The 22,857-nt window shown below is 35.4% G+C and overlaps 7 protein-coding genes and 1 long non-coding RNA gene across 9 annotated transcripts; 4 read left to right on the forward strand and 4 right to left on the reverse strand.

Moving 5' to 3' along the window:
• The first annotated feature begins 152 nt into the window (after nt 1–152).
• On the forward strand, nt 153–816 carry LOC104728073 (uncharacterized). Its single transcript, XM_010447110.2, has one exon. It carries the CDS (start codon nt 205–207, stop codon nt 559–561), a length of 357 nt encoding a protein of 118 aa, XP_010445412.2. The 5' UTR covers nt 153–204; the 3' UTR covers nt 562–816.
• A 977-nt stretch (nt 817–1,793) lies between these two features.
• Nucleotides 1,794–2,344, forward strand: LOC104728079 (uncharacterized). Its single transcript, XM_010447115.2, has one exon. It carries the CDS (start codon nt 1,827–1,829, stop codon nt 2,172–2,174), a length of 348 nt encoding a protein of 115 aa, XP_010445417.1. The 5' UTR covers nt 1,794–1,826; the 3' UTR covers nt 2,175–2,344.
• Nucleotides 2,345–2,450: 106 nt separating this feature from the next.
• LOC104728087 (thylakoid lumenal 15.0 kDa protein 2, chloroplastic) lies at nt 2,451–4,110 on the forward strand. Its single transcript, XM_010447122.3, has 6 exons — nt 2,451–2,815; nt 3,061–3,164; nt 3,272–3,362; nt 3,456–3,524; nt 3,609–3,718; nt 3,826–4,110. Exons 1-6 carry the CDS (start codon nt 2,614–2,616, stop codon nt 3,916–3,918), a joined length of 669 nt encoding a protein of 222 aa, XP_010445424.1. The 5' UTR covers nt 2,451–2,613; the 3' UTR covers nt 3,919–4,110.
• A 407-nt stretch (nt 4,111–4,517) lies between these two features.
• Nucleotides 4,518–6,049, reverse strand: LOC104728092 (uncharacterized). 2 transcript variants are annotated; one of them, XM_010447124.3, is made up of 4 exons: nt 5,644–6,049; nt 5,131–5,269; nt 4,976–5,061; nt 4,518–4,860 (listed from the first exon to the last, which is right to left on the reverse strand). In XM_010447124.3, exons 1-4 carry the CDS (start codon nt 5,908–5,910, stop codon nt 4,705–4,707), a joined length of 648 nt encoding a protein of 215 aa, XP_010445426.1. In that variant the 5' UTR covers nt 5,911–6,049; the 3' UTR covers nt 4,518–4,704. The 2 variants fall into 2 exon arrangements, with proteins under 2 accessions (XP_010445426.1, XP_087343273.1); XM_087487147.1 differs by having other exon boundaries at nt 4,976–5,003; nt 5,644–5,989.
• Nucleotides 6,050–7,929: 1,880 nt separating this feature from the next.
• LOC104728100 (phytolongin Phyl2.2) lies at nt 7,930–9,336 on the forward strand. The gene has a single exon (XM_010447132.3). The coding sequence runs from the start codon at nt 8,200–8,202 to the stop codon at nt 9,037–9,039; it is 840 nt and encodes a 279-aa protein (XP_010445434.2). The 5' UTR covers nt 7,930–8,199; the 3' UTR covers nt 9,040–9,336.
• A 236-nt stretch (nt 9,337–9,572) lies between these two features.
• Nucleotides 9,573–12,221, reverse strand: LOC104728108 (PP2A regulatory subunit TAP46). Its single transcript, XM_010447139.3, has 9 exons — nt 11,828–12,221; nt 11,599–11,721; nt 11,241–11,327; nt 11,007–11,111; nt 10,732–10,893; nt 10,618–10,653; nt 10,467–10,538; nt 10,091–10,371; nt 9,573–10,002 (listed from the first exon to the last, which is right to left on the reverse strand). Exons 1-9 carry the CDS (start codon nt 11,921–11,923, stop codon nt 9,747–9,749), a joined length of 1,218 nt encoding a protein of 405 aa, XP_010445441.1. The 5' UTR covers nt 11,924–12,221; the 3' UTR covers nt 9,573–9,746.
• Nucleotides 12,222–12,226: 5 nt separating this feature from the next.
• On the reverse strand, nt 12,227–20,192 carry LOC104761310 (calcium-transporting ATPase 8, plasma membrane-type-like). The gene is made up of 32 exons (XM_087469647.1): nt 20,036–20,192; nt 19,792–19,895; nt 19,561–19,692; nt 19,343–19,432; nt 18,977–19,046; nt 18,778–18,848; nt 18,609–18,692; nt 18,441–18,518; nt 18,288–18,362; nt 17,543–17,626; nt 17,388–17,461; nt 17,169–17,277; nt 17,012–17,067; nt 16,740–16,782; nt 16,579–16,662; nt 16,349–16,486; nt 16,184–16,249; nt 16,003–16,098; nt 15,734–15,850; nt 15,494–15,646; nt 15,301–15,360; nt 14,802–14,957; nt 14,491–14,607; nt 14,288–14,386; nt 13,995–14,132; nt 13,794–13,897; nt 13,524–13,569; nt 13,245–13,373; nt 13,029–13,130; nt 12,832–12,923; nt 12,670–12,751; nt 12,227–12,559 (listed from the first exon to the last, which is right to left on the reverse strand). Exons 1-31 carry the CDS (start codon nt 20,190–20,192, stop codon nt 12,700–12,702), a joined length of 2,976 nt encoding a protein of 991 aa, XP_087325773.1. The 3' UTR covers nt 12,227–12,559; nt 12,670–12,699.
• A 912-nt stretch (nt 20,193–21,104) lies between these two features.
• LOC147949021 (uncharacterized) lies at nt 21,105–22,589 on the reverse strand. Its single transcript, XR_015573940.1, has 4 exons — nt 22,469–22,589; nt 21,966–22,140; nt 21,557–21,659; nt 21,105–21,471 (listed from the first exon to the last, which is right to left on the reverse strand). It is a non-coding gene; the product is annotated as an uncharacterized LOC147949021 (long non-coding RNA).
• Nucleotides 22,590–22,857: the final 268 nt, after the last annotated feature.

Consider the following 22,857-nt stretch of genomic DNA (forward strand, 5'->3'; position numbering starts at 1 on the left):
ATACATAAAACTTAAGACATGAGTTACATGTTGAAATACAATTTAAATCTGATGTTACTCTTCTATTTATCAAATAAAATCTTGTTTCATAGTCCTATAAATTCAAAGTTTCTTGCAAAATCCAAAACCATCCCAAGCATCCAAATCAAAAACAAAACCAAAAATAAATAAAAGGAAAGGTAGAAAAAAGGATTAACAAGAAAGATGGCAAGCAAAACTGTTCTCTCAATCTTTTTGATTGTTTCCCTTTGTGCTGCCACTTTTGTCACTCAAGGAGTAGCTCAAATGCTTCCAGGACTTTTCGCACCCGGCTCACCCAGCTCACCTATTGATCTTGTAAAATGTTGGTCGTCTCTCTTCAGTGTTGAAGGATGTGTGCTCGAAATCGCCAAATCAATTTTCTCTGGAAAATTCAAAAATGTTGAAGCCGCATGTTGCAAGGCGTTTTCGACCTTGGATGCTAACTGTTGGCCTCATATGTTTCCACTGAACCCGTTCTTCCCTCCTCTCCTCAAGGATAATTGTGCTCGCATTGTTCCCAACTCCCCTACACACAACTAAGAGCAAGAATGATCGATGGTCTACACTTTTGAATTAGTCGTCGTTAGCTCTAAAGTCTAATAAGATTTAATGTTAATTTCTGTTAGCAAGGTCAAAATGTGAACGTGTATCTTAGAAGAGCTCTCTATAGGTTTTCTCAATAAAGTAACATTTTAGCCAAATCAATTCAAAAAAATTCTTATGTATCACTCTTGTTAATCTGTCTTGGCCACAACTCACAAATATATGAGCAGTGATGAAAATGGTTTATAAAAAGTCTAATCTCAATATTCAATAACCAGATAAAGAGATGTTGTTGCTAGATTCCTCCATATTTTTAAAAAGATGGTACAACTCACATTTTTTAAATACATTTTGGGTTCTACCATTTTAATCATTGTTATTTGAAAATTTATTTACAATCTTAGTCCTTAGAAAATTGCCAAAAAAAACAAAAACTTAAATATAGTAAATCGACCAAAATATGATTATTTAGATTTTAATTAAATATATATTTATCAATTATCAGTACCAAAAAAATCTTTCCTAATGTTATATATACGCTCATTTTACTTACAATCCACTTAATTCAATTATAATTATATTTATCATAAAATAATAATCTAGAGAATAGACATATTTTAAATTAGTATTCAAATTAACCCTTAAATTCACAAAAATATAACACATTTATATTTTATTTTTTAAAAAAAAACTTTTCAAAAACTATAAAACATAAACCATACATTCAAATTAACCCTTAAAATTCCCAAAAATATAACACATTTCTATTTTATTTTTACTTTTTTGAACAAAACACATTTCTATTTTGTTTTTAATTTTTTTTTTTAACTAATAAAAGATAAACCATAAATTAAAAAATATAATGTCGCATACCGCCGATTAAAATCTAGTTTGCTAAAAAATTTGCAGTTGTTATTGTACCAATCCACCATATACTAGGCCTTAACCACGGTTTGGGTATAAGTGGTGGGTGAAATGAAAATTATTAGCTTCACATCTTCTGTTTCAAAACTTAAACAAACAAACACTACATTTACACAAGTCAACTCAAATTAATGTAACAAAGTTTAATACATCAAACTTAAACATGAGTTACATATTGAAACCAAATTTACAACTGATATGTTACTCTTCGGTTTATGAAATAGAATCTTGTTTCCTGATCCTATAAATTCTGATTTTCTTGTATCCCAAGCATCTAAGTCTAAAACAAAACCAAAAAGAAAGAAACGGAAAGGTAGAAAAAAGGATTAACAAGAAAGATGGCAAGCAAAATTGTTGTCTCAATCTTCTTAATTGTTTCCCTATGTGCTGCCACTTTTGCCACTCAAGGAGTAGCTCAAATGCTTCCAGGACTGTTCACACCCGGCTCACCTATTGATCTTGTAAAATGTTGGTCGTCTCTCTTCAGTGTTGAAGGATGTGTACTCGAGATCGCCAAATCAGTTTTCTCCGGAAAATTCGAAAATGTCGAAACCGCATGTTGCAAAGCGTTTTCAACCTTAGATGCCAACTGTTGGCCCCATATGTTTCCGTTGAACCCGTTCTTCCCTCCTCTCCTCAAAGATAACTGCGCTCGCATTGTCCCCAACTCCCCTCCACACAACTAAGAGCAAGAATGATCGATGGTTTACTCTACACTTTAAATTCGTCATTAGCTTCAATTAAAGTCTAATAATATTTAATGTTAATTTCTGTTAGCAAAATCAAAATGTGAACGCTCATCTTAGGTGAGCTCTCTATAGGTTTTCACAATAAAATAAAATTTTAGCAATTTCAATTCAAAAGTTTCCTTATTTATCACTTTTGTCAATGTGTCTTCTTGGTCACACAACTCACAAATATATCAGTAGAGTAGTGTGATGAAAATGGTTTATAAAGTCTTTATCTCAAAATTCAATAACCTATCTAAACCATCTCCTATGGATCCCAAACATTGGTTATTTCCGGTTTAATATGTTCCGGTCTGTACCGAAATAGTAAGCGAGCGTTTTAACGTTATCCAAAACGAAGCAGAGTAACGAAGAAGGAAGCTTTTGCTAGAGAGTCATGGCGATGCTCTTTCGACCTCCTTCTACACAATGTAGAAGCTTCTCTCCTTCTGTTTTCAACCACATCTCCGGAGAAATTTCACCGTCGTCTCGTCTCTCCTTAAAAACCTCCGGCGTCGAAAACTGGGTTTCACGTTTCCGATCAAAATCTCTGAGTTTGGTGTTCTCTGGAGCTCTCGCTCTAAGTTTATCTCTATCGGGTACATTTCTTTGTCCCCTTCTCACCAAGATCATTGCTTTTTGACTCGGGGATTGAACAACAAGTTCTTTGATTTCAATAACAATGTCGATGTGTTGCCTAAAACAGTCTTTAAAAAAAAATCACAAAGTTAGGATCTTTTTGTACTCATCCTCAATCTCAAGCTTGAGACTTTATGAAGTATGAACAATGCAGACGAAATTATCCAGATTCCAATTGTCAATAACTTTGAATCTCTTTTTGCAGGCGTTGGATATGCAGAGGCAAAAGCTGGTGTTAACAAACCAGAATTGCTTCCTAAAGAGTTCACTTCTGTTATAGATGTTGCTGATTTCCTCTCTAATGGACAAGTATGACTCTATCAGCATCCATTTTTTAGGATTTGATTTAAGCACTTTGTTCTTGTTTATGTCATGTGGATCTAATGGCTTATTCTGTTGCTCTTTGAGAGTTACAGGAGAAAAGGATTGCTAAAGAAATAGCTGATCTTGAGAAAGATACAGGATTTAAGTTGAGAGTATTGGCTCAGAACTATCCTGTTACACCTGGTATGATGATATATGTTTCGAAAGCAACATATGTACTTTCTTGATCTCTATATAGGTTTTTTACTTGATGACATTGCTGTTTTATTGTAACAGGGCTAGCAATCAAAGATTTCTGGCAGGTGGATGATAGCACAATTGTGTTTGTTGCTGACCCGACTTTTGGTAACTAACATCTCAGACTTCATTGTTAAGTTCTTGAAGTATATCCAAATGGGAAACTGATCTTGACAACCGGATTTGGAACAGGGAACATATTGAATTTCAATGTTGGTGCTACGGTTGATTTAGACGTACCACGTAGTTTCTGGAGTCGATTGGCTGGGAAATACGGCAACATGTTTTACTGGAAAGAGAAGGCAAGAACTATCTCTCGAATTCAAATCGATGATTGTTACTTCTTTCTTTACTTCTTTCTTTGTTTTTGCTTATGTATAAACTGTTTACGTTTATGTCTTGAAACCAGGGAGAAGATGCATCCATTGAAGCTGCAGTGATGGCGATATCAAGTTGCTTACGAGAACCAGTTGGTGCAAATAACTGTGCAGAGATCAAATGAAGTATATGACCCTGTAAAAGTGTATCTGTTATTAACATTGTATAGAATTGGCATCAAAGAGATACAGATATTGTAAGAATGAATCCACATCTTGTAACCGCTCTTTATTTCTCAGCTTCACCTCCTTAAACGACCATTGTTTCCTTATGATCTTCTGAGACTGAATATGATAGCGGAAGTGGTGTGAGCTAAGAATCTGCATTGTGGTTTTTTTTTTTGTTTCTCTAGCTGTTGTTTAAAGTTAAAGAGTAAGGAAGATTGAAGTTGATACTTGATGATAATAAACCCATTTTCATTATGTTTCTCCTATAATGTAGTTGTATAACTAGGAAACATAATGAAAATGGGTTTATCATCTTATCTTAAGTCATCGTAAAATTTTATATCAAAATCCAATGACCATACTATTTTGATGATTACGTCTAACTCCATCTCCATGTATGGAGAACAAGGTTCACTTGAATTGACTTCCCATAAATTGCCACGAGTAAAATGTCCTCCAATAGGAGATGAACACAAACGTTTTTAGAGGCCACAGAACGTCCAAACTATATTATACGCCTTCTGGTTCATCATTCATGTAAAGGGAAAGGAAAAGATAACACATAACTTCAGATTTATTTAAACAAAACTATAAATTCTGTGTTTCTTTCTTGTCATATGAGTACAAAAAATTCCCAAATCAGACTGGTATGATTATTATATCACGTACGTATCAAAGCTAAACTCTCTACAAATCTCTCTTTCTTTTCTCGGTAGGAAGAGAATGCAAGCAAAGTTGAAGTTCTATTGATTCTTCTTAGTAGTGGGAGTGAATGATGGAGAGCTCTGAGTGAACGATGGAGAGCTCTGAATCTTATCATCTCTAGACGTTTTGATTATAAACAGAAGTGTTTCCACAAGCATCGCCAAAACTAGTCCAAGAATCCCACCAGCAGCACTCTGAAAAGAAAGAAAACAGAACACCAATGATTTTAAAAAAAAAAAGATTCGCTATAACCGCAACGAGTTTCCTGAAAATTTGACAAGATGAGAGCAGAGAAGCAGAAAACAATACCAGAGCAGGGTTGCGGTTGAATAAAGCTCTGAAAGAAGCGTATCCAACCAAATATCCAGTGAACATGGTAAGACCCACATGTAAACCTATTAAGAAGGAAAATCAAATCCTATGTATAACAAGAAAAAAGGTAATCCGGGAATCGAAATGCTTACCGAAACCGAGCTGGTCTTTGTAAGAGGAGAAAGGCTCTTCGACTTGTTTCTTGGGTGTAATATCTTTAACAAGCTCAGCATACTCCTTCCTCTCTGCTATTTCTCTGAGCTTTACCAATCTCAGTTTCAGTTCTTCACTCTACCAATAGAAAAAAAATCAGATCAAATTAAACACAAACTCGCAAAGAAATGGCGAGACATGAAGATGGTTCTAAACAAGCAAACACGAAGCATTCTTTTTTCGCTTCTCTGCTCGACTACTCCAACTAACCAAACAAGATTTTGCATATTTGTATCTGAATCTGAATCAATCAAAACTACAAACACACAAATTTGTGCTGAATTGTTAGAACATGATCAGTATCATCTACATAATCTCCTTCATAACAGAAACAGAATCTAACCAGGTCAAAATTCCTCCGCATTCTAGATTGAATACGAATTCGAAAATCCCAGAACAGATGGTGAAACTGAAAGAAGGATTTGATGTAAAATTGGAGGTTCGTGTGTAACCTTCTCTCTAGGTTTGGGACTGTTGAAGACGAAACCGGAGCCGGAGAAAAGTCCCAACAAATCCGGTCTGGTCGACGGATCGGATCCGGTCCATATAGCGCGGAGCAATTTGTACTGAACGGTGTTCTTCGACCGAAGATCGGAAGCGATTCCTCTGAGTTCTTCGGAGAGACGAAGATCACCGGAGGCGATGGCGAGAAACGACCGCATCGGTTCAGTCGCGGAGATAACCAATCCAGAGCCATTCTTCGGGTCGGGTTGATCCATCTTTGATCGGGTCCACACACTTTGAAGTTTGAACAACAACAACGCTATGTTTTAACTTTTAACAAAAAAAAAAAAAAAAAAAAACAACGCAATGTAAACGACGTCCCAAAAAGTTTATTAGCACTAGGTCCCTTATCTTTTAAAATTATCGAAGCATGTCCTATATTTGATTACATTACATAACAGTAACACTCCCCAAATTTTAAACCTGCTTCACGATCGATGAATATAAGTTTTTTAAGGTATTAATAATTAACTAGGTAACAACCCGCACTATGTGCGGAATAAATCGATTTAAAGAAAATTATTATAAGTAAAATTATTATTCTAAAACCAATATTTGTTTGTGTCAAACATAATATGTAACTAAAGTTTTTTATTTATTATTCAAAGCTGTGTTTTTACGTTTAAAAAATATGTTTCACCCGTGAAATCTTTAAATGTGGAAGATAAAATATTGATAAAATGTTACTATTTATTGCAACATGTTTTTTGTGTGGTTTAAAAATCAAATTCATATCTTTTATGTTTATTTTTTGTAATCATAACAATTTTGCATGTTTCTTATGTAACCATAACAACATATACTAAATTACTGGTAGTTTAATTAATTAATTTTATTATATGTTAGTAACAATCGGATTCTAAACTAAATTTTCTGAATATAATCTAATTTATTGATTTAATATTTGTGATTAGGCTATTTAAATATTTTGAGTTAGTCGGTTTATTAATATTTTCTATAAAAAACGGATTATTACCAAAAAATACATTATGAAAAAATTAATGAAATTTCAAAATCAACGTATTCGTGTAAGAATACATTTCATCCGTGAATTATGTGAATGTGGTAAAGAAAATATTTATAAAATGTTACAATTTATGAAAATATATATTTTTGTGTGCTTTATAAATCAAATTTTTATATTAATGGTTAATCGAATAACTATAACAATTTTTCATAATCTAATAATCACTCATTTTAAATATATTATGATTTTTTTAGGTACTAAGTTTATTTATAATGATAAAGGTTATTTTCTCATTCTTTTTTAATAGCACATTGATTAATGTACAATTAAAACATATATTCCTATTTGGTTATCAATATTTCCATTTTTAATAAATAATCACACTGAGATTAATTAGTTTACATAATTAGATATTTATAAATAATCACACATCATGATATCCCCTAATTTGTTGTCATTTTTATATTTATTTATGAATATATATAAATCTATATTTATTGGGAATTAAGTTTCCTTTAATGAGTTGGAGATAATTCAGGAGTAATATATTTCTTTTTTATAATCAATTATAATAACTATTAAAAGCTTGTAATTTAAATTATGATGGTAATAATATTAACATAAAAATAACATTTTTATATGATTTTGTTAATAAGTTATATGTTCTTTATTTTTATTAACTTTATATGTTTTTAATAGCCTTTTTAGAATATTCTACTTATATTTATTTTAATAAATCAATAATTTATATTAATTTTTTAAAATCAATAAAACTTTGACTTGTATATTTGTAAGTAAATTTTAGTGAAATTTTGCCATAAAATAGTATGTAATTATTTAATTAGTTTTAATATGTGATATTTAAATTTGTGTGAGAAATGATGACATAACAAATTATTATTGAGCTAATTGTTTTTTTTTTTGAAAATACAATGATATGTTAATGTAATTAAGTAGAAAATTTAAGGCTATTTTGCTAAAAGTGCACCAAGCTCTTTGGTGGCGACACATTAGCTTTCTCAGGAGTATGTTTCTCTATTAACAAATTTCTAAAGCTATACAGTAAAATAAATATATTTTGTTGACGTACAGTAAAAATATATAAAATAAAGAACTGTTAGTCCGACGTGGTTATAATTGCTACGTGGCGTTACCCTAGCACGTGTGAATTACTCGAATCACGGATAACTGTGGGGGTATTATTGTAAATATAGCAATGTGGTTTTCAGTAAACAGTAGTTCCATTCCATTGGGCTAGGCTGTATCTCTTATATCTATCTTTTTTAGTTTCGTCTTCTCCAATAATGGATCACACCATTTCTGTTATATTCCGGAAACCCTAGAAAGAGACCATTGAAACAGATCAGATTCGGGACGAGAAAGGGGAAAGAGATATATCAGAGAAAGAAGAATCATCTCCTCTCTCTCTCTCTGATCAGCATTTCCCAAAATGAAATAAAACCTAAACGATCTCTGTTTTTTTTTTTTTTTGAATCTCCATTGATTTTGTATTTATATACAAAAAAAAAGGAAAAGGATGATTACGAATCCGAGTTTATTGTCATACACTTGCATTGCGAAAGGAACCATAGTCCTCGCCGAGTTCATCTCAAAAGAAGAGCCAGGAATCGAAGCCGTAGCATTACGATGCATCGAGAACACGCCTCCGCATCATTCGATGTTCTCACACACTGTTCGCAAGAAGACGTACACGTTCGCGATCGACGACGATTCCTTTGTTTATTTCGCGATTCTCGACGAAACTATGGAGAAATCAGAATCATTCTGGGTTTTGAATCGTTTGAGATCGGTTATGGAGGATCTGATTAGACTCGGTGGATCCGATGCGGAGACGGTTGTTAATAACCCGGTTTCGCTTTGTCTTCAATCGAAGCTGGATCCAGTATTCGCGGAGATCGTTGGTGGTGGTGGTGTTGATGTTGATTTGGAATTGGATATGGATTTGGTTGGATCGCCGAGGAGCGTAGCGAGAGAGAGTCGTAATCCGAGTATTGATTCGTCTAAAGGGAGAAGAGCTGCTTTGATGCCGCTTTTGGGGAAACCGTTGAAGGCGTTGAAGAAGAAGAAGAGGTTGTTGCATAATCATAACGAAGCGAAAGGAGGGGAAGATGATTCTTGCGGTTCGATGGAGGAGATATCTGAGAAGAAGGTTGATTTATGTGGGAATGGTAACAATGGAGTCTTACGCAAGGAAGTGAGAAATGGTTTGTTTAGTGATCATCATCATAGACAAAAGGCTAAACAGATTTGGAAGAAACATGTTTGGGTTGTGTTGATGTTTGATTTCTGCATCTGTGCTATATTGTTTGGAATCTGGCTTTGGATTTGTGAAGGGTTTCAATGCATTCAAGGGTAACAAAAAAGTATCATCAGTTTCCTCACTTGTGTACATCTCCAAATTCATATTATTGTTTCAATCTTCATTGACATATTCTTCTTTTTTTCTTTCTGAGTATTCGTTTTTTTTTGGATCGAAGAATCTGATCCCTTTTTTTTTTGTCCACGTTCTTGTTTTTCTATCTTCTTTATTTTTTTTAAGTCACAAAAAGTGTTGTTTCCAGGAAGAAACTAGGGTATAGGTTGAATCCTGGTTTACATTTGTTAGTGTGATATGTTCATTGTACTTTGGAAGTTTAATCATTCACAAGCAAAATGTGTGTGTTACTGTTTTGTGTTATCTCTTCTTTTCTTTTTTTTTCCTCGTTTCACTTTTGCTGTTTGATTCCATAAATGGTGCTTGTGATTGAACGTGGGTCACACAATAATGGAGGACTAAAAAAAAGATGGGTCTCACTCAGATCCAGTCACACGTTAATATTTTACTAAATTTGTATATATACAGTGCATCTATAAACGGCGTATTTAATAATAATATTCCAAGAAAGAAAATACGAAAATGAAAGTAGTTAAATCTTATGCTGTAAATCTGTAACAGAGTAGGCTTAAGAGTATAAAGATGACTACATTACAGACATCAAAAGTGAAAGAAGAGGTTTTTGTGAAATAAGAAACAAAAGAGGGGAGGAAGTGTTAAATATGTGTGTGAGCCACAGGCTCGATCTCTCAGCCGCAAGGTGTGAGTTTCTTGTTACCTGCACCACGAGGATTATCGTCCTTCCAATCATCGAAAGCTCTAGCTTTCATCACTGCTTCTTCGTCTTCATCATCCTCTTCCTCGTCCTCTTCCTTTCTTCTCAGAGGTTTATCGTTGTACCATGAGGTGGTTGCTTCTTCGATGGCTTTTTTCGTTTGCTCTTGCCAATCATTCATTATATTCATCTCTGTTAAACCAGCATCCTCTATGCACATTGTTGGCATCCTATAAACTCAAGGTTAATCATCATTTTTTTAAATCTCACAAAGGAATTATAATTTGTGATGACTGATGAGTATAGTTTTGTGTTTACCTGTGACTTGGTTGGAAAACCTGAGCTATCATCCTCTCTCTGTTGGTAGAAAGCGGTCCACCCACGATGCTTGCTGGACCAAATATAAGAGGTTGGTGTTTGTGTTCGTGACCTTGTGACACTGAAGCTCTTCCTTCTAATACATCTTGCGCAAATGTGGCACAAGTGATTGGTTGTGCAGGATTAGAGTACTGTACTCTGGCAGCAGCGTCTCTGTGCCATGTCTCAGCTTTCTTTGTACGATCATCAAGAGCATCCCGGGAAAACACATCATCTCCATCCTGATCAAGAGATCATAATAATTTTCTTCGTTTATATGTTTATCAAATAGTTTTGTTAGCACGTAAGAAAAAACTAACACCGAGAGGTAAGCTACCTTCAACTGTCTTTCCTTTATTGCAGAGAGCATTTCCTCTTCTCTCTTTAGCATTTCCAACAGATCAATAGCCTGTAGTGAAGTTCAATCATAAGATAAACCTCAACTTGACACAAATCATAGGATTCTAATAAATGATTTTTAGACAAACCTTACAAACAGCCAAGTTGATTGACGATAGCCAAGCCTGCAGAGAAAAGCCATAAGACCAGGCTTAGAAGAAAATCGAATTAGAGAAAGCAGCAAAATAAAAAATGGGACAAACCTCTCTCTCTTCTTCGCTATCATCATCTGGAATATCTTCTTCTCCAGCTTCCACCGGAGTTGACAAGGCAGCTGCTTTAGTTGAACGTCCGCGTCGCTCCTTCCTCTCTTTAATTTCAAGAAGTTTTGCCTCAGCGGCCTTTTGACGTTTGAATCGAGCTATCTACAAAGTATCATAGTTACAAATACACAACATGCATTTCAAAAATCCACAAACATTAAACTTCATTCTCGTGATTATATAAACAAACAAAAGAAACAGGGGGATAAATCTACCTTGAGAGCCCTTCGATCAGCAGGTGCACCAGAACCTCCTCGTGAAGAAGCCTCCAACTCTTCATCTGGAACAAGTTCCATTGCCTCACAGAACGAAAAGAACTCCTAGACACAATAACAAGACGATACATTAGTCTCAAAAAATCCAAACAAAATGCTCATTCATTCCCACTAGCACACTATTTATCAAAGGGATGCAATAATAACCAGCAAACAACTCAACAGAAAACTCACCTTCAACTTCGCATACGATGCCTTGACAACCTGAATCCGATCGTCCTGTATGATTTTCTCCGTCAACTCCGCAAGATAGTAAGGCACCTAAAATCACAATAACAAATATATATCCCTCGTCACGTTAAAGATAACAACTCAAAAACACACACCAATCTTATGATCTAACCACAGAGTAACTGGTAATTTCAGACTCCACATTTGATAGTTCTACAATTTCAGCTATAAAAGAGTAAAAAAGTAACAGGACCAGCCAAAGTTGTTCAATTTCTGCTATTTCTACACCAAAACTAATAACAAAACTAGAATACAAACATAACACTAAAACCCCAAAACTCGATAGCAAGAGAAAATTTACCAAAAGATATTTGAGATTGGTGGTGCTAATATCTTCTTTAGTCTCATTAGAGGAGAACAAGCCCAGTTTCCCGATCATGTCTTCGCACTTCTGAAACATCTCACATCCTTTCTTCACAACATCCTAGTTTAAAGAAAACAACGTCCAATTCAGTTTTAAAAAGCTCGCGACCCATTTCAAATAAAAACCCTAATCGAATTCGTATAGAAACAGTGTAAGAAGGTTCAACCTGATCAACACCAGACTCTGAAGCAGCGAGATGAATTTTCCTAGCTTGCTCGAATAGCGCCGATAAAGGCATTTCCTCCATAGCTAAACCACCCATCACACGCAAATGAAAAACGAATTCAAAATATCACAGAGAAATATATCTACGGATTCGAGAAATGGATGAATTTGTTTTTTTAGGGTTTCCCAAATCGAAATCTGACGAATTTACCAGAGAGAGTTTTTAGATGAAACTGTTAACTGTGCGATGAGCTTTATAAGGTTTTTACGGTTGAGATCATGCCATGTCAAGTGAAATGATAGTTGTAAAACATTATAAGCCGTTAGATCTCTGTAGACAAAATCTCAAACCGACTCGGTTTGTAAAAATCAAAGTCAAAAGATCAGGTACGGCCGGGTGTACTGTAAACACAGAGAGCACATATTTATACAAGAGTTTGAAAGGATCGTTCTATACAAGATAACGATACCTATACAAAAATAAAAAACTCTATCAATGTTAAACTATATCAACAACAATAGAGATAAACTCTATCTACACTAATAATATATAAGTATGACTCTCACTCATTTCACTCTACATAGATTGAAGAGGACATGAATTTGACTATACTCTTATGATATACACAGCATAACAATCCACCATTATTTAATCTCTCAAGCACACCCAGGCAGAGAACAACAGCTTCCTAAATTAAGCAACCAAAGCTAGAAGGATGCTTCAACAGTTGACCTGAAATGATGAGAACTGTAAGTTCAAAGAAACCCCTACTTGTCAAATCTATAATAAGGTAATCATTCATGTGTGGCTCATTAGGAGATAAGGAGTGAAAAGGTTCTTACAGTATTTGTGCCTATATGGCAAGACAAATCTCAGTTACGGTAGTATTGGTTTGCTGGGTAAGGGTAGCGAGTGGCGAGTTGACTGAAAAAAAAGTTTGTATTGAGAAAAATATGAAAGAGTAAAACTTATATTAACTTGTCGAGGATCTTTATGAGCAGAACCTGATTAATCCCCATAAACTTGTAACCGCCCATTTTTTCAAGTCAAGATTAACGGAAGGAATGTAATGGCCTGCGACCCAGATTACAGACATCTGACATAGAAGGAACAAGAATAAAGTAATTATGTTTTAGGGTTATATAAGAGAAAAAACAAAAGATAGATAAAAAGTTGTATTCACCTTGTACGAAGGACTTACCTGAAATAAAGTACTTGAGGCTACTGTAACGAGAAACATATTCTCTCTAAGGATTTCGTTGAAGGTTTGGTCTATGCTTTGGATTTCAAACTCATTAAACACCTGCGTTATTTATATATATATATGTTTATATTAAAAAAAAAAAAAAAGGACAGAGAGATGATCAACATATTGCAGATGAACCCTGATTACAGGAGTGGGAAAATCGGATATTACCAGGCAGGAGACAAAGGAACAATATATAAATGTGTTCATCACTTTTTCGGCAATGCCCGTAGGACCATGCTTCAGCTTCAGTAGCTTGTCAGAATTTAAATGTACCAGCCACATCACTAGGTAAAATACCTGGAAGATGGTATATTTCATGACAGAAGCATTATTAATCAGTGTTTGTGTCTCTAATCTATATAATTAAATTAGTTATGACCAAGGAATTCCGGAGTAAAATATTTTATCGGACATTTACGTCCACACATGATAAATCACCCGACATACCTGAAATATCAACTTGGCCCACATTGTCTTGGTAATAAGATGGTCTCTGAAAAAAAAAAAAAAAAAAAAAAAAAGACAGGAAAACGGTATACATATGTATGATCAGTTTGCTATAGATTCACGTAGAACAGATAGTGTGTTTTAACCAGAACTGGATATTCAACTGTTTCTTTCAAATTTTAGGCACCAATACGTCTCTTTCTAAGACAACTATATACTTACTTAATAAATAATCAAATCAAATCCTTGATCCTATTCAGATTTTTGTACCTTATACCAACCGGTGGCTTTCCCATTAAGAGGCGATCAGCTCTTGGTCGGTATGCCAATGCTATTGCTCCTACGGTGTCGATAATAAGATTAACCCACAGAAGCTGCATCAGGTAAAAGCCAAAACTTGGTTAGGGAAAAAGGTTTCAAATCGTGGATTACATGATGATGAAGTAACAAAGGGATAACATTTTTTTTAACCTGCACAACGTTAAAAGGAAATGCACCATATTTCACAATCTCAACCACAGAGAGAATTGATACTGATACAGTGACAGTGAGCCGGAATAGGCTAGATCTCTGGACATTGGTGTATAGAGATCGACACCATGTGATACACTGCATTATCCAAACAAGCCTCTAATATCTTATCAGAAAGATTTAAACGAAATTCCACTGCCAAAAGATCAAAGTTTGCTAATCATTATTGTATGCATTCTATAAGCCGCTACTGCCCAAGTTTATCATTTCAACCAAGCATATAATAAACCAACCTTGCCAATCGTAGCAAACTTATCATCCAGTATAATGATATCGGAATTCTCTTTTGCTGCTGTGGTCCCTCCAATTCCCATAGCAAGGCTAACATCCGCCTGTGCAAGGAAAAATTATGATGGACATGTCTTTCTGTTTAGAATCCATGTTCTCTTTGAAATAGTGTGATTAGTTTTTGAGTTTAAATATGATAATTACTGACCGCGAGTAGTGTCTTTGAATCATGTATTCCCGTCCCAGTGGCTGCAACTACATGCCCTATTCTCTTCAGTGTTTCGACAAGCAGAAGGTTGTCGCTGGGAGAGGATTCAGCAAGAACCTACACATAGAGATGTGTGTTAATTTCAAACACAATCCAGTTCTTGAACCAGTCGGCTAATATATAGACCTATAAAAAATTATGTCACTCAGCAAGGTGTGACAGTTGATACTGAACCCAGTCATCGATGTTTCATGATGTGCACAGATGAATATATACGTTAGACAGTAAATATAGAAGAATGGATTTCATACTAAGATCTCTCCGGCGATCTGCTCTCTCTCTAGATCGGAAAGATCACGAAACTGAGCTCCTGTCCTTATATTACGGCCAGATGCATCCCTCAATATCCCACATTCCATTGCTTTCGCTTGTGCAGTCCAAACGTCTTCGTCTGTCACCATGCAAACCTGAATTCAACAGCTTCCACTTAGAAAGTAGACCAATAAAAGGGATGACCTAAAACAATTGCAGACCTGAAAGTCAACATCTTCACTTACAAAGTAGACGAATAAAAAGGGGTTTACCCCCAAGAAAAAAATTGCTTAAACTTATTAAAGGTGTCACTGCATACGATAAAGTACCTAATAGTCGGTTTAAATATAACTATGCCAGGCCCAAACTCAGTTAGAGATAGCAAACTGTTCGAGTAGGAAATCATTCTCTACTAATCAAAGTTTAGAAACTTCAAGTTTCATGCATGAATCATAATAGTTATACAGTAACAGAACCAAAAAAATATAATCATGGCACCTTAACACCTCCGGAATTGCACAGTTGAATCGCATCCCTTGTGTCTGGCCGGCAAGGATCCTGCATGTTATTCAAAACGTTGGATAAGTAATGTTAGTACTGAAAAGACTTCATAGGCTTTGAAGAAAATGGAATCAGGTACCAATTCTCATTGATACCAATTTAGATTTAGAACGAGTGCTGGAAATGTTACCTTGATACCAATAATAGCCAACAAAACAAGGTCTTGAGGTATTACAGAAAGTTCCTCATTAGTTGGAAGACTTCCTAGGTCATAAGGTTGATAAGCAAGTGCAGCACAACGCAGTCCTTCCTTACACATGTTTTCAATTGTTCCTTCAAAGAACTAGAGAGAGAATGGACTCTTACATAAAACTCCGAACACGATATAATAGTGCATTTTTAAATAAGTCATCTAGGTTCATATACAAACCTTTCGTTGCTGTTCATCAATAGTTCTGGGGTTGTTGGCCCCATCCATATACCATTCGCATTTACTCAAAATTACTTTTGCAGATCCTTTCCAGTGAACGTGGGCTCGTGTACCAAGCTAGAAATGAAAAATAAGAAGTAGAAAGTAATACCTCAAGTGAAAACAATTTTAGATTCTAACAAAGCTGCAACAAAGTATCTGTGTCAAGTGAAAACAGGTATATAAATGTGTGTGTGCGCTCAACAGCAATATAGAAAAGGTTACGTTACCTGAAGTGCCACGCCTCCATATTTCTTCTTTGGATTGAATGGTATAATATGATGGACTAATGATGCTGACCTAGCATCATCAAATTTCATTCCCAACTACAAAATAAAGTAACTAACAGTCAGTAGTTATAAACATAATAGCTCTAGCAAGTAGTAATGCCAGATTAGAAAGAAACAGAACCTTATTCCCCAAGCGAAGAATGGCCTGTTCTGTTGGTGATCCATAGACCTCTGGTTCAGTGACTCCCTATAATTAATTATGAACATACTAAGAATAATTCATACTACAGATAATCTTACAAATAGCTTCTGTCCAACTCAACACGGTGATCAAGGACACAATTACCGATTCGAAAACAACACTGCCATTTGTGTTTTGGGCAATGCCTTCTATGATTAGTTCTTTAAGAGACGTGGGCAACTGTGAAACATTATCCATATCTTGCACTCTCCTTCCTCCAGCCCAGACATCGACCACCGACATCTGCTTAGCAGAAAATAAAAGCTTAAATAGGTTCTCAGGGAGAATAAGAGGAAGCAGGAGAAAGCTGATTGCGTATAAAAGGAAACACTTGCCTGATTCAAAGTTACCAATCCAGTTTGATGACATACTATAGTTGTAACAGATCCCATTCTTTCACATGCAGAGAGTCTTTGCACCTGAACAACATTTACGGTAGTAAAGCACACGTTGATGCTCTAACGACATTAGAAAATGGGATCTAAAAGTTGAGTACCAAAATTTTGTCTGTCCTCATTTTTCTTATTGTCTTTGCAAGGCTGATGGAAAGAGGAAAATGATAAGATGAGAAACATGAAGAAAGTAACTGTCGTGAGAAAGGATATAAATTGCAACGAAAAAATAGAAGCAGGCATACTTTAAGTTATGCCATTCTTTGAACAGCAATTGATTGTGCACTATATTACCAGACTACTTTGCCAGTTTTAAGGTAATTCACTAGGCATTTTCTGATATGTATATGAAAAAAAATTTCTGATATGTACTTACTTCAAGCGAACAGCTATAGAAAGGCCAACAGGCACTGCCACTATTATTGTTCCAATCTGAAAAAAAAAATCATGTTTTGGCAACCGCCAACGAAATTACAATAAAATACCATATGTCATTACTGTAGACACAAAGGTAAATTTCAGCATTCCCGTACCATCAAACTCAGGGATTTGATCACAAATTCTGTTGCTTCATGGGCAGAGGTATGTCCGTGAATAAACATTGAAGTTCCATCTGATTTTTTGGTATGACCACTAAAGTATCTGAAATTAATTCGCAAGCTTGTTAGGTCCTTAATGAGCTCGAGATCTTAGATCTGAATGCAGAACATATGTGAAAATGGGTACATATGTGAAAGTAAAGAAAGACTTACAGGCCTAAGTAACAAACAAATGCAGACAAAAGGACGAAGCAGGTTGCAAAAATCGCAAGCCGTTTCAAGTATCCCTAGTAAAACAAATCACAGATGAGAAACGCGCAAACTGTTATAGGTAGCAAGAAATTAGTAATCAATAATATAAAACAGACCTGAAAGGGCTTTTCTTCTTCAGTGTCATGTGGAATCTCCTCCATCTTCAACCACCATCCAGTGTTCTTTCCAACAGTTGTAACCTTAATACACGGGAAAGAATAAAGTAAATCAGAAGATCTTGTAGTTGTAATTGATGAAGAAAAAAAATTCACACAGAAATGTCAAACTTCAAATTGTAGAAATAATTAGAAATTTGCATACACAAGCAATATAACTTGCAAGTTACAGAAATCAGTTACAACAAGAAACCAGATTTTGGGGTCTAAGAAACCAATGCATCTCATTGTACCAATGGCGAAAGCTGGGTATTCATTTCCCAGGGGTTGTAAAGATTGTGAAATGCAATTTTCAGTTCAGAGTATAACTATGTTGTTGCCCTAATTCCAGGTTTCAGAACTTGCGTTACTGCACCTCCCACAAAAAAACAATTCTAGATTACTTCACTTTATTCAAGATCAGTCAATCTATTGACTTTACTGATGGAAAACACAAACTTCAATGCTTTTCTTATCTTATTGCTGGCACTAGAAGAAGAGACAGCATTGAGGTAAAGAAAGAGAAGTTGTCTGCAATGAATTATTTTGTTGTGAAGAAGAATCAATTATAGTTATAGTGTTTATCTACGTGACTTATCCCTTTCAACATAGGCCTCATCTTTAATAAAAGTAGCTATACATCTATGAGATGGATGTGGCAAGCATAAAAAAACAAAAAATTAAGATACGTGGCTCGAGAGCTTACCAGCATTGTACCTGTGCCTTCCATCACTTTTGAACCAGATAACAGGAACGGATCACTTTGAAGATCTTTTTGAACCTGCTAATTGAAAAGAGTGATTAGAGATACAGGGGAGGTAATGACACAGCTCATCAACAAAGGTACAGTACAACATACATGTCCCACTGAGCCAGTTATTTCTTCCTCGTCAACTTTCAATGAGTTTGCAACAAACAGAACACCATCTGCAGGTACCTGCAGCATTGATAAAAAATCACACAAATTGTGATGTTTCACGACAAAGAAGCCAAAGAAAGATTTCTGTAAAAAAAGAGTGATGCTTACCTGAACACCATTCCTGAGGGGTACAATATCGCCGACAACAATATCATAGATAGAAACCCTGACTCTTCTGCCACCTCTAATAATCTGCAACCAAAAATGTTCAACACATATTGTGGGCAAGTGCAACACCATACACAAGGGACGACGAAAACCGTCTGAAGGAGCACACCTCTAGATATACGTTTCTCTTCTCCTCAGTAAACTTTTCAAACCAACAAGAATCCGTGTACTCAGTGGTAGCTGCAAAATAGGAGAGAAGAAAAATAAAACTGATTGATTCCATATTCTCTCTTCAAAAAACTGAAGTATGAAAAAGAAAGAAAAGAAAAAAAAGCAAGTCAAGGACATCAAAGATTGTAGTAAGAAACCTCCCACATTGATGACAATAACAATGGCCAAAAAGATGCAGGCTTGTTCATACCATCCATAGAGGGCACCCTGCAAGTGTCATGAACATGAGATATAGAAGAAAAAAAACTCGGACAGATAAACGATAAGAGCTCAAATCTAGAAGAATCCCTAACAAAGAGCAACACCTAAAGAGGGCCACATGATACATGGATAAATAAACAAAACAATGAATATACATCAAAGCAACAGTATGATAACCAGTTGTTTTGGGAGAAAATAAACCAACGAGACAATCAGAGCGAACAGAAATTGTTAATGTCAAAACATAATTACCAAAGAAGATCATCTTGTACAGATTATAAAATAAAATAAAATAAACTCACCTTTGTGAAAATTCGCAGCAGCAAAGAAGATAGAGCAGCAAGCATGATAACCAGCAAATGAGGAGACTGGCTAGCTCTCCAGAGAAAGCACTACAACAACAACCAACCAATCAATGGAAACAAACAAACAAAAAAAATTGAAATTGAAACCCTTTCCCAACTTTTAAAAAACACAAAAAAAAAATCCAAACTTTCTTGTCTACATGAACCGTGCATACCCAGAAACTCTTTCCCTTCCGGCAAGGGTATGTGTTTGACCCAAACGTGTTCCTACGGTGCTGTATCTCCTCATCGTTCCGATCTATGCCCAGGTTCGAGTCAGTCCTCAGTAGATTTGATAACCCATGAGCCTATGAATCATCATCATCATCAAATGAATCAGAGTAAAATCTAGGAGCAAAGAAACAGCTATAAAGATGATTAATCACACAAGGAGTGTGTGCGCTTACCCCATTATATCGATTCAAAGCTTCAACGCAACGAACTTTAGCTAGTTGAACGAGTTCCTCCAATCCAATCCCAAACTCGCCAGAAGTAGTTGAAGGTTCTGTTTCTGTGTAAAAACGATGGTTTATTTCGGTTTGGGTTTCCGGTTTACTAAATTTAAGCTTCTATAGTCCGGTTAGGTTAAGAAAACCAGAAAATTCTGATTATGGGAACCTGAGAAGTGAGAGAAAATATATAATAGTATACCGTTTGCTGACTGTTGTCCTGCTTCATCTTCCGTAAGGTGTGGAATTGCAACTGCAACATCATCATTACCATCTGCGTGGGCAGATGAGTGGCTGCAGCTGAGACCAACCTCTAGATCTCCTGGCCCTCCTTTGGTTGATGGCCTCTTCCTAAACATGAGCGTTGTAATAAATTTAAAAACTACCACTGATACTGAACGTACTCTGTTTCAATAGGGTTATGGTGTGTGGGAATGGACTCTGAGTCTCTGATCTACACACGATGAGAAGCCACGGAAAGAAAATCAAAAACTCAGAGAAAACGATTTTTTGTTTTTTCTTTTGCTCGATATGTTTGTAGCATTTGAGTAGCAAAGCTTTTGTATTTATAGACACAGCTACAGACAACGCCACAAGGAGACAGTGTTTTTGTTGAAATAAAATAACTAAAAAATTAATCGAATATAAAATAAATAAAACCGGTTCGAGGAGGGGGTAGGTGATAAAGTGAAGGACTTGTCCGACCGGATAACAATAGCTCGACCGGCTAAATTTGTAAACTTAAGTGTATCGCATAACAACAGCTCGACTGGTTAAAATGTCTCCATATTGCACCAATGCCCAAAGTTCAGGTCTTTTTCATACCTTCAATGTATATAAAGTAAATATCTCGCGATTGGTTTTGATCCATTTCTAAATCTTCTGTTTGCCTTTTTTTATGATATAACAAATTACATGTATATCTTTCAAACATTGTTTTAGGCTATCGTTACTATACATATATAGAGACAACGATTTTTTTTCTTTTGGTGGGGATATTGTTGTGAGCTTTGATGTTGGGGAAAGAGAGAGTCTTTTATAGGTGAAATAAAAAAGGAATAAAATAAATTAGTTGAATACTATAAAAATAAATGAATATTCATTTATGAGACCATCATTAGTGGAGTAACCCACCATAGTTACTTTCATATTAATTAATTATATAATTAATACTAAATTAAGTAAAGTAACTCTAAGAGAAACTTAAGCAAAAACACCCTATTACTAGAGAACCCAAAAGAAGGTTGCTATGTATTTACAAACACAATCTCGATGTCAACTTGAAAAATAATCCGAACAAGGTAACAAGTTACAATGTCATTTGAATCCAAAATAAAAAATACATCTAATTGTCTTACTGCTTAAAACCTGCAACTACAGCTCTCATACTTAAAATCTGCAACTCCCACAGTTAAAACCTGCAACTACACTAAAACCTGCAACACCCACGCTTAAAACCTGCAACTACACTTAAAACCTGCAACTCCCACCCTTAATAAGATCCCTAAACAGAATCATCTAAAGCCTTGAGACGGATAGATACAAGCATATCCGTCTAAAGTTGAACATTGTCCAAATCGCAACCCAAAAGAAAATCTCCTGTCTAACCTTCTGTTCCTTCTTCTGAGACTTCACTCTCTGTAACAAACATATCAGAAAGTTCAGAACTCTCTACCACATACTCCATAGTGACTGCTCAAGTTTTAGTTTTAGAGAAAGATACCTTCACCAAACAGTTGCGTGAACATGCACATAAAAAAAGCCAGAGGCAGCCATTGCCATTCCAATCGCTGCGTAAGGCGCATATGCGATAGCCAATCCAGCACCTTGACGTAAAACATCGCTCAGAAATCAGACAAAAAGAAAAGACTCGGAAGTAGTATCAATCTAATAATGTCTAGATCAGACAACAAAGGAAACAGTATTAGTGTAGTTTCTCGATCTGACAAAGGGAACAATATATAACAATCTAATCTACAGATCAGACAAAGGAAACAGTATTAATCTAATCTCATCTCTAGATTCAGAAACAGTATCAATCTAATATAATCTCTAGATCAGACAGTATCAAACAAAATCAGACAGGAAGAAGAAGATTCAGACAACTCTGGTCTCCAGATCAGGAATAATACCATTGTTTCTAGGCGAGGAAGAGAACACATAATTCCCATAGGATCTGAAATTAACCAACCAAACCTGAGTGACATAATTCCTATACTGATCATGAGCAAGAGCAAACGTAGATTCCAGTATTTCATCGATTATACAATGAGTCTCCTCATCATCTGAGCAATGCTCCAAGATTCTCTATAATAAAGCAGACAAAAATAATTAAAAAAAAAAAGAATATGAATATTTCAAGTTCAAAACACAAAAAACATTCTACTCTTAATAAGAACAAAAGACTAATCTAAAAAAAAATACAATAAATCGAAATACAATAAATCGATTACAACCATAAACCCTCCAAAAAAATCTCCAAATCAACACGCCATCAAACTAATCTCATAATCAATTGAACATCAAACTAATCTCATAATCAATTTAACATCAGAATAATCCCATCAATCGAAAACGATCTGAAACCCTAACATCAGAATAACCCCATCAATAAATCTGAATTGAGAAGACGAACCTTTGTATCTCACGGTTACATCGCCGTCGTTTGTCCGCCATCGTCGTTTCTCGTCGCCTTCAGAAACGAGAGAGAAGAGAGAGAGAAGAGAGAGACGGAAGAAAGGGAAAAAGAAATGAGAAAAAAAAAATGCTCTTTTATATTTATGAACCCACCACTCAGGAGACGCCACATATCGTTACTCTTGGGGTTACTCGGAATGCTTCCGACAGAACCGATTCTCAGCTTCATGGACTGATATATAGGTTTTTATTAATATTTTGGGGCTCAAATCCAAGAGTATTCCTAAGAGAAACCCCTAGTAATGATGCTCTGATATTCCTTACTTATTCTCGAAGAAGATACGGTTTGAGAAAGGGTTCGGTGAATGACTTTGTACTACCTGCTTA

Source organism: Camelina sativa, chromosome 2 (genome assembly GCF_030686135.1).
Source record: "Camelina sativa cultivar CO46 ecotype springtype chromosome 2, ASM3068613v1".
Classification (NCBI taxonomy): Eukaryota; Viridiplantae; Streptophyta; class Magnoliopsida; order Brassicales; family Brassicaceae; genus Camelina; species Camelina sativa.